The 10,791-nt window shown below is 47.5% G+C and overlaps 1 protein-coding gene across 1 annotated transcript; it reads right to left on the bottom strand.

The window, feature by feature from the left end:
- Positions 1 to 7,417: 7,417 nt before the first annotated feature.
- Positions 7,418 to 7,818, bottom strand: GAST (gastrin; the record flags this gene model as incomplete). The annotated part of the gene is made up of 2 exons (XM_081272151.1): positions 7,418 to 7,521; positions 7,632 to 7,818. 2 exons carry the CDS (start codon positions 7,816 to 7,818, stop codon positions 7,418 to 7,420), a joined length of 291 nt encoding a protein of 96 aa, XP_081128277.1.
- Between the last annotated feature and the right edge of the window lie 2,973 nt (positions 7,819 to 10,791).

The raw sequence follows: 10,791 nt of genomic DNA, 5'->3' as shown, positions 1-10,791 counted from the left end.
CAGGCCAAGTTCCACCCACCCCAGGCCCTCCTTCCCCTTTCAAAATGGGATTCCATGTCTATCACCAGCCTACCAAGCCTTGTTCTGGGACAGGCTGAAGGAACCCCAGCCCTTGTTCTGTGGCTGGTAGAAAAGCCACAAAACCTGGGCCTGGATCATATGGTGGCCCCAGGGGTGAAGGAAGACCAGAGGGAGGCCGGCCCCCTGCCAGACCCAGCTCTGAGATAGGTGGGACTGAGTTGGAGTGGGGGGCTCGGATCCCAGTTGTGAGAGCACCCTCCTAACAGGTTGCTCTAAATCCTTTGATCCCCGAATTAAAGGTGGCCCCCAGTTCTTATTGACTTTTAGGGACCTGGCTCTCTTCCCCTGTTCTTCATCCTTTCTTCTCGGTCTTTATTACTGTGTGTAACCAGAAGTGTGCCTGTGTGTGGGTGGGTGAGGGGTCCCTCTACCCAGTGATGTGTCACCCCTACCCCGCCACCACCTGTGTAGCCTGTGAGTGTCCAGATTCCCTGCCCAAGGCCCAGTGCCTCCCTCTTGCTGTCCTCCCCCAGTGCCCCTTGTTTCTTGGTTCTAGTTGTTCTGCCCTTTCCCACCCCTTTGCTCGTAAACAGCTGGGGTCTGGGGCTCAGGACCCCTGTGAGTGCCTGCCCCGCCTCCCACAGCGCTTCTCAGTCTCTTTGCTTGTCAGCCTGTGTTCGTGCCGGTGCAGGAAATAAAGGACCTGTGTGCTACCTGACCAGCCTCCGATCTTCTTTCTCAGGGAGCGTGGTGTGCGTGTGTATGTGTGCATCTGTGTGTGTGCGCACGAGCACATGTGCACCATTTTAAGGAGTAAATTGTGGAGAGAGGACGAACTCTAACGCCGAGTGACATGCCCAGGACTTTCATTAAATACAATGACATACCAACAACCCCGGTGGCATGGGGGGATGTGATAAACATTTGTCAGTTGGTGAAACTGAGGCCTACGCAGGTTCGGTGACCTCCCAAGCCAGGGTCTAACAGCTGATGATGTGCTGGGGTTGAACCCCATCCTTGGAGTCCATGCTTGGGCAGACCACCTTCTCTGGTCCTTTCTGATCCAGGGACTTTGCCCTTGTACCCTGGCTAGGTAAAGTGGGTGAGTCACCTTCTGTTTTAGGCTGAGGTCCCCCAGAAGCAGACCTGGAGAACCAAATAAGTAGCTCATTTGGAAGATGATCCCAGGAAGTACTCTTTGGGGGAGCAGGGAAGTGAGAATAGGAGGAAACGAATGAAAGGGGGTTATATAGGCAACGACACTCAGGACTCCCTAGAACTTGAGGAGGAAGTGTGATCTTGCATAATTCAAAATTGAGACATGTGAACCAGTTTATATCAAATGCAGAATCTTGTCAGGAATAGTCGAAAGAGGATTGCAAGGCCAGCCTCAGCCCTTGGCCACTTACTGAAGCTCTCAGCAATTTAGTGAGACCCTGTCTTAATAAATAAATAAATAAATAAATAAATAAATAAATAAATAAGGCTGTGCTTGTTAGCTGTTGGCATTTGGGACACACAGATGTAGAGTCCATCTGTTATCCCACTGAGGATAACGGGGACATGCCTCCTCCAGCTCCCACTCATCCCTGGTCAAGGGCTGCCCCTGCGGCATTAGCATTGCCACTGGCTGTGCTCCTGCAGCCGGGAGGGAAGAGCTCTTGGCAGGGAGTGCCTGGTGCGTAGGAGGACCTGGCCAGCGAGAGCTGCAATGGGGAGTGCCCAGCCAGGGTGTGGGCACTGACAGTGTCTGCTACAGTCCAGTTCTTTTATCACTATGTGAACTTGAGCTCCATGTGGACTTTACTGTGGCCTGGCATTGCTTCTTTAAGATGGTGCCTGGCCGGGCGCGGTGGCATACGCCTGTAATCCCAGTGGCTGGGGAGTCTGAGACAGGAGGATTACAAGTTCAAAGCCAGCCTCAGAAAAAGTAAGGTGTTAAGCAACTCAGTGAGACCCTATCTCTAAATAAAATACAAAATAGGGCTGGGGATGTGGCTCAGTGGACAAGTGCCCCTGAGTGCAATTCCCAGTACCAGGCCTCTTTCTTAGCAGTAGAAGCTACAAGTTTGCCCTAGACCACTGAGTCCATAAAAACGTCACCAAGATTCCTGAATAGTAACAGAGTTTATGCTCCTACTTTTGGTATACATGTGTCTTACCAAGGTCACCGGGGTACTTGCCACTTCCTGTTCACTAGGTATAATAAACATGGTGACATCAATTTGTGAACTGCTGTAAGACTCTGCAGATGTTTAGATGATCAAAGCTCTTTGGGACTATATTATGACAGAGAGTTAGGAAGGTGAATGTGAATTCAGGCAAGACCTTGAATGTGTACTATTGTCTCTTCCAACTAAATGAGAGCTCCTTTCTTCCTAATAAGAATTGAAAATAGATTTTCATCAGGTCATACAATGTATCAAGTTTGTGTTTATCTGTTCTAGTGGAGATGCCACCCTTGCCACAGCTGCGGTGGCCACAATTCTTTTTTTTTTTTTTTGGTACCAGGGATTGAACTCAGGGGCGCTAAATCACTGAGCCACATCCCCAACCTATTTTGTATTTTATTTAGAGACAGGGTCTCAATGAGTTGCTCAGTGCCTTGCTTTTTGCTGAGGCTGGCTGTGAACTCCTAATCCTCTTGCCTCAGCCTCCTTAGTCACTAGGATTATAGGCATGTTATTTCTTATGGTACTGGGAATTGAACCCAGGGACACTCTACCACTGAGTTACATTCTCGGCCCTTTTTTATTGTGGAACAGGGTCTGGCTCAGTTGCTGAAGCTAGCCTGGAACTCGAGATTCTCTTGCCTCAGCCTCCAGAGTAGCTGTGATTACATGTGTGGACCACTGCGCCCAGCCAAGTGTCTGGTTTAGTCACTTATTCTTTGTGGTAATGGTGATTGAACCCAGGGCCTTACATATGAAAGGCAAGTGCTCTGCCACTGAGCTACATTCCCAGCCCAAGGTTTTGTTTTTAAGCCACACAATTTGTGGTCTTTTATGGCACAGTTCTAGCAAATTAATACAGTATGGCCGCGTGCGGTGGCGCACGCCTGTAATCCCGAAACTCAGGAGGCTGAGACAGGAACATTATGAATTAAAAACCAGCCTCAGCAAAAGCAAGGTGCTAAGCATCTCAGGGAGACTCTGTCTCTAAATAAAATACAAAACAGGGCTGGGATGTGGCTCAGTGGTCGAGTGGTTGAGTAGCCCCTGAGTTCAATCCACAGTACTCCCCCCTGCAAAAAAAAAAAAAAAATACAGGACAAATTAATACTCTCTAATGCTTTATGTTTTCCTCATTATGCACATGCTAAGACCCTAGTTTTTTGGTTTAGAAGCTCCAAAAGAAGCAGGGTCAGATTTTTTTTTTTTTTTTTTTTTTGTAACAGGGATTGAACCCAGGGGTGCTTAACCACTGAACCACATTCCCCAGCCCTTTTTTATTTTTTATTTTGAGGCAGGGTCCTGCTACGTTGCTTTGGGCTTCACTATATTGCTGAGGCTGGTTTTGAACTTGCGATCTTCCTGCCTTAGCCTCCAGAGCCTCTAAGATTACAAGCATGCTTCACCACACCTGGCACAGGGTCAGATCTTGAAGAAAAGCATCATCTTATGAAGTGTCTGCTTCTGGGAGGCTTTTGCATGGTCTCCAGTGAAGAGGAAGCTGTTCTCCCTTGGTGAGGTACAGGTTTTTCTTCTAGTCCTGAGGGTTCAGAAAAATCTGGGAGTTCAAGGTTGTTAAGGGTATCTCCTAAAATATCCCACCCAAGGTCTCATGGTCCCACTTCTTTTGTTCTTTAGCAGAGGAGACTTGCTGGGATTCTTATTTAAGCCTCATTTATTACTTTGCATTCTTACAATCAGATCTTGGGCTTGTTTTTCAGTCTTGTCTTCTCTTTGCTACAGTGGAAACTGTTGGACTTTCACAACATATCTTGAGTTGATAGTGGCTGACATGGTTTCTTCCTCAAGGGATTCTCTGATGGTTAACAATAGCCAACCAGCTCCAGAGTTTAGGTTGTAATGGTCGCGGCTCCTATTTCTCAATTGCTGGAGAAATCACCTATGTTGGTGCTTCCCTTTCTACCTTCATCCCGTTCCTAATGAGGGGCTGTAACTCAATGGTAAGTGCTTGCCTAGTATTCATGAAGCCCTGGGTTAGATCCCCAACATTACCCGCACGTACAAATAGTGATATTCCAGTATTCCAGGGATTATCAGCACCTCATTTCATACCAACAATGGGGGTTGGCTGTTGAAGAATCAATTTCACAGTCCCATTATGAGGGTCTACCTCCTACAACTCCTAAATCCCTTCTGGTACCAACTGTCTTAGGACAAGTTTCCCCAGAAGCAGACTTGGAGACAAGGAGTGAATGCTATTTGTTTGGGTGCATCCCAGGGAACACCAGTGGGAACACAATGATGTGAGACAGGGAAGGAAGGAAGGCAATGAAGGATATCACTGAACAAGTTACTGCTCTGGGTAACTGGGGCTCGCCTTGTTGGGAAACCCTGGGAGACAGAGTGGAATATACTTTTCCCATCCAGGGACTTGGGGAACTGGAATAGTCACCCTATAACTCTCATCTGTCATTGCCTGAGAGGTGTTCATGGAGAATTTAATTTCCTTATCATTTTCAACCTGTCTTGTGCTTGGACTGAGAGTAAGCTCTGAAGGAAACTGGAGAATACACCCAAGATATGCCTCATCGGCATAAGAGTTATTTTGATCTGCAGGCAATTGAGAAGTTCAAGGCAATTGAGAAGAAGCAGCTATAAGAAAAGTGGCACCGCTGGCACCCTGTCCCCCTCCATCTGCCTAAAAGCAGGACATAAACTTTCAAAGATGTCTCTTCTTCCCACTCTACCAAGAAGGGCAAAAGTTAATAGCTGGAGACAATTTAGACCCTTTTCAACCTGGAGATGGCACCAGAATGATCTACAGAACAAGCTTGTCTAACCTCTATCTATCATTCGTTTCCTATCTATTTGCTTGCTACTCTTGGAAGCCCCAAAACACTTTCCTTTATCCTGCCACTTCTTGACAGACCTAGTGTTCTTTGTTGAAGATGTCATACGGGTCCAAATTTTGAGCCACGTTTTTGAGTTACTCATCTCTGGATACTCCATGTGTTAAGTGTGCAATGCACCTGCTGATAAATTTGCTTTCTTTTCTTGTGTAATTTTTTTTTTTTTAAATTAGAGTCCAGCCGTGACTATTGTGGATAGAGGGCTTTTTTTCCTTCCCCTCCAGTCGTCAGGAGAGTAGCTGTGCCTGTGGTGGGATGCGGCTGATAAGCACTAGAACAGTGGAGACAGCAGGTGAGGGATGCTGAGCTGTGCCAGTCACTCACCTGTCAATCTGGCGAGTATTTATTTGGTTCCCCTGGGTTTTATTCATTTTAAATTTTTTCTTCTTTTCTTACTTTCTTTCTCTTCCTTCCTTTCTTTTCTTTCTTTGGTCTTTTTTCCTTTTGTGTGTATGTGTGGCACTGGGGATTGAACCTAGGAGCACCCTACCATTGAGCTATATCCCTAGCCCGTTTTATTTTTTATTTTGAGACAGGGTCTCAGTAAGAGTCCCAGGCTGGCCTTGAACTAGCGATCCTCCTGCCTCAGCTGCCCTGTGATGACAGGCACGCACCACCACACCTGACTCTTCCTCTATTTTCAGCACTAGGAATACAGCAAAGAAGAGAGACACGTGGTCGCCACTCTCCACATTTTCTGCCTACCTGAGGAGGCAGATGATAAACTGATAAAACACCAACTGAAGACTGTGAAATATCTTCTCAAGAAAATGTTATGTTGTGAGCTGAGCATGGTAGCACACACCTGTAATCCCAGCAGCTCAAGAGGATGAGGCAGGAGGATTGCAAATTCAAAGTCAGCCTCAGCAATTTAGCAAGGCCCTAAGTAACTTAGCAAGACTGTCTCTCAAAGAGAGTGTATGTCCTGCTTTTAGGCAGATGGAGGGTGCGGGGTGCCAGGGAACTTTTCTTATTTATTTATCCTCAAAATAAAATAAAAAGGGCTGTGGATGTGGCTCAGTGTTTAAGCACCCCTGGGTTCAATCTCCAGTACCAAAAAAAAAAAAAAAAAAAAAAAGAGTTCTGTTGTGATGGAGTAACAAAGGGTGAGGAGCAGAAGGACCAGGTGTCTCAGGAAGAGGCATTTCAACCAAGGATTCAAGGACAAGAGGGGAACCTGCTGTATGTGTGTCTGGGGTAGAACATTCCAAGCATAGGGAACATCGAGGACAGAGGAAGGAGCCTGGTGTGTTTGAGTAAGGCGAGGAAGACACAGGCATTTTCAGGGGGAGGAGGGTGGCAGGGGTATCTCTTAGAGCTTCAACAAGAGTTGAGGTTTCAGGGCTGGGGCTGGGGCTCAGTGGTCGAGTGCTTGCCTAGCATGTGTGAGGCATGGGGTTTGATTCTCAGCACCGCATATAAATAAACAAAATAAAAGTTTATTGACAACTAAAAAAATATTTTTTTTTAAAAAAAGAGTTTAGATTCCATTCTAGGTGCAAGGGCAGGCTTAGAAGGTTAAAACTGAGAGTGACACAATTTTGGATTTATCTTTATTTTTTTGCAGTACTGAGGATTGAAACCAGGGGCACTCTTCCACTGAGCTACCTCCCCAGCCCTTTTTTAAAAAAATTTAATATCGTGACAGGATCTCACTAAGTTTCCCAGGCTGAACTTGAACTTGCAATCTTTCTGCCTCAGGCTTCTGAATTCGATTTATCTCTTGAAAACATTACTCTGGCTGAAAACTCCACCACTTACTCTCTTACCCACCCAGATAGATGATGATGATGATGATGATTATTATTATTATTATTTTAATATTTATTTTTTAGGTGTAGATGCACACAACACAATGCCTTTATTTATTTTTTTATGTGGTGCTGAGGATCGAACCCGGGTCCTGCCCGTGCTAGGCGAGCGCTCTACTGCTGAGCCACAATCCCAGCCCCTGTTATTATTTTTAATATATTTTTTAGTTGTGGATGAACCTTTATTTATTTATTTTTATGTGGTGCTGAGGATGGAACCCAGTGCCTCACACATGCTAGGCAAGCACTCTACCACTGAGCCACAAGCCCAGCCCTGCCACCCAGATAGATTCTTGTTCAGTGCTGTGCTCTGGGAGAAGAGTTAGCCTTGGTCCATTGTCCTAGGGGTTGCTCAGTGTCTCTGTTGCTAGGCAGAGCTTAACTCTCCTTGATGCCTCAATCCTGTCCCCAGCTGAGTCCCCCTTCCCAGCCTCACATCATTTGACACAATCCAGTATCCATTTGAAGCTAGTTTATTCTGATTTGCTTTTTAGAGGGTGGGGCTATGGTGGGGTGGGAGGTGGCGGAGCTCTGAAGCTTGGTTCTAGGGACGCTGGTCTCCTTCCTCAGCACTGCGGCGGCCGAAGTCCATCCACCCATATGCTGCTTCTTCTTCCTCCATCCATGGCCCCTGCTTCTTGGACAGGTCTGAGGAAGCAATAGGAGGTGAAAATGAGGGAAAGGCACCTATTCTCCAGGAACTGAGGTCAGGGCTAGTATGGGGGGACCTTACAGTCACTTTGGTCCGCAGCTCTTACCTGCCACAAGGTGTGGGGGCCCCCGGGGCCCTAGCTGCCTTCGGTCCAGCCACTGTGGCTCCAGGCCTTTATTGGTCACAGGACCCAAGGGCGCATCCTGCAGCTGCGAGCGGGGCTTCCAAGAAGCTTCAGAGAAGGCAGCCAGAGCCAGCACCAAAACCAGCGCATATACACACAGTCGCTGCATCTTGTCTGCAAAGGGGAGAAGGCCCAGGTTTCAGGGTGTCCCTTCTCAGGCCCAGCAATAGGAAGTCGGATCACATGGGCTCCAGGTTAGGGCTCCCACCTGCCGCAGGCCTGTGACTCCCTGTGGGTTGCAGCTGTATCTCGGGTTCCTCTCTCCAGTGCCAGCCAGGTCTGCCCTGCACCCCAGGCCTGGCCTTTCCTCCTTACCTGCTTCCCTCAGAGAAATTCAGACCCTAGAGCAGTGGTTCCCAGACCGCTCTGTGGGATCTGAGGCCATGTTCATGGCTGTGTAGTTTAAAGTAAAGTTTTAAATAGTAACACCAAGGAGCATACACATACCACATGCAGTCACTTTGGAGATCACCAGAATGGTGGCCAGGTCTCACTGTGTTTTTGTGGCTCTTGGAGGAAGGGGCCTCCTGCCTTGTTTGATTAGTTGAGGAATATCCTGTGACTGTACTAAAGTGTTTGGGAAAAATTAAGTTGTTAGCACTTGCAACTAAGTTCCATGGTGGATCAAGTTTGGGGAAACCTTAATACAGAACTAAATGGGATGCCCGAACACAAGAGCCAAAGGCTCATCAGTTCTCTGCATTCAGTATTTTTGTGTTCTTTCAGCCTCGTTATTCTGATTGGCTCTATCACAAGTAAATGATAGAAACTTTCTCCTGTAAAGAAAAACCTTTGTGGGCTGGGGTTGTGGCTCAGTGGTAGAGTGCTCGCCCGGCATGCACGAGGCACTGGGTTTGATCCTCAGCACCACATAAATGTAAAACAAAGATATTGTGTCCACCTAAAAAAATTAAGAATAAATATTAAAAAAAGACATTTGTATTAATAAGATACTTCTTTTTCCCCCTCTTTGATACTGGGGATTGATCCCAGGGTGCTTTATTACTGAGCTACATCCCCAGCTGTTTTTATTTATTTATTTATTTTTGAGATTGGTTATCTTGCTAAGTTGCTTAGGGACCCACTATGTTGCTAAGGCTGGATTTGAACTTGCAATCCGCCTTTCCTCAACCTCCCGAGTCACTGAGATCATCGACATGTGCCCCCATGCCTGGCTAAAATGCTGCTTTCAATGTTTTTTTCATAATGAGGTTCTCTGGTTAGGTTTCCTTTGGGAGAAAAAAGAATTGGCTGCTACGGAAACAGAAGTTGAAAAATCAGTGGCCTAGAGCTACACTGTCCAATGAAAGTGGCACATTTAACCAATCGGTAGCTGCTAGCCACAATTAATTAACAAAATAAAATAATACATAATAACAAAATAAAATAATACATAACAATAATATAATTAAATTTAAATGCACTTTATAGAAAAATCCCTCCTTTAGCAGAGTGTGTGGGTACATGCCTGCAGTCCCAGCTACTGAGGAGGCTGAGCTAGGAGGGCTGCTTGAGTCCCTGAGTTTGAGACCAGCCGGGCTAAAAAAACAAAACGATTCTTCTCTCAAACTAGCCACATGTTAAGAGCACACGTGGCTCATGGCTGCCATCAATATGGCTGTCCAAACAGTGCTAATGCAGAACATTTCCATCATCATGGCAAGTTCTTTGGGGCAGTGCTGGTCTAGAAGAGAGGTAGAGATGGAATCCAGGAGTGAGGAGTTCCAGTTCCAGTCCTGCCTAATCATTTGAATGACTTTGAGCAAGTCAGATTTCCCTCCCAGGCCTCGGTTTTCTCATCTGAATGACAGGAGAGTAGCCCTTGTCCTCCTCACCTCCCTGGGCTGGGAAGAGTGTCAGGAAAGAGGGCCAGCAGGGTCCTGGCTGGAGCACAAAGGCAGGTGGAAGACAAGGGCTGGGAATGCCAGGGTTGTCCTAGAGCCAAGTCCTAATTATTTTCTGGGCTAAGGGTTGGGTCCCATCCCTGGAGACACCAAGGTGTGAGCCCCAGGCTCTGGCCAGTGGCCTGGTACCTTGATGGTGAGAGACTTGTCACCACTGTCTCCCACTCTCCCCTCCCCTCCCCTCGGGGTTTTCTCACCTGCAGAGCAGAGGCGGGTGGTGCAGTAGTAGGGTCAGCTCTCTGCTCTTCTTGATGCTCCAGGCCTGCCTTATAAAGCCCTCAAAGTCCCTCCCAAAGCCTCCTCTGGCATGAGGCCAGCCTCCCCACAGCAAGAGAAATGGGCATGGGGCATAGGCAGAACCTGCCACCTCTGCCCCACCCTGTCACGCAGTCTTAGTCAGTCATCTGGGGTTTGGGAAACGGAAGCGAGGGAGCTCATTAGCTGGGAACATGGGGCAGGCAAGTGACAGGGACATGCTCCCCAGGTCATGAGTGGTTGCTCCCACCATATCCTTGGGGTCAGAGATCTGGTACTCTTCTCTTAGACTATATTCCTTGGGTGGGGGTAGGTGAGGGGAATGAACCCCGTGACCTTAGTTTCAGAAGAAGCCTATTTCTCCATATTTGTTTGATGGCCAGGGAGTGTGTGAGTGAGGAGTGGTATATCGATCCCTGTCCCCTCCACCAGCCTCTGCAAACAGGACGTATTGTAGTTATCAGGAGCAATGGGCCGTGGGTTGATGGCCTCGCTCCTTCTGCAGAGTGGCTCACGTCCTGGTTGCCTCTGAAACCTTTCATCCTCCCCTGACCAGGGAAAACCCGGCATCTCTCTTCCCCTTACGCCATCTACTTCCCTAGACCCGCTCCCCAGCTCCAGCCTCTTGCAAACCTTCTACCCAGAGTTCGAGGAGGGTCCTTGTTTCAAGCCCCCCTGGTTTTGCTTTTACAGGGAGATAGTAATCTGCATGAAGCATTCACAGCTTTGCAGTGTAAAAACACACCTCAAAACTGGATCAGTGGGGCATGCCTGCAATCCCAGTGACTCAGGAGGCTGAGGTAGAAGGCTCCCAAGGCCAGCCTCAGCAATTTAGTGAGATCCTCAGTAATTCAGGAAGATCCTGACTTAAAAAATAAAAAGGGCTGGGGATGTGGCTCAGTGGTAAAGCGTCCCTGGGTTCA

This window comes from Spermophilus citellus (genome assembly GCF_964194105.1).
Source record: "Spermophilus citellus genome assembly, chromosome: 17".
Taxonomy (NCBI): Eukaryota; Metazoa; Chordata; class Mammalia; order Rodentia; family Sciuridae; genus Spermophilus; species Spermophilus citellus.
Note: the sequence above shows the minus strand (reverse complement) of the source record. Positions and strands in the feature narration are given on the sequence as shown.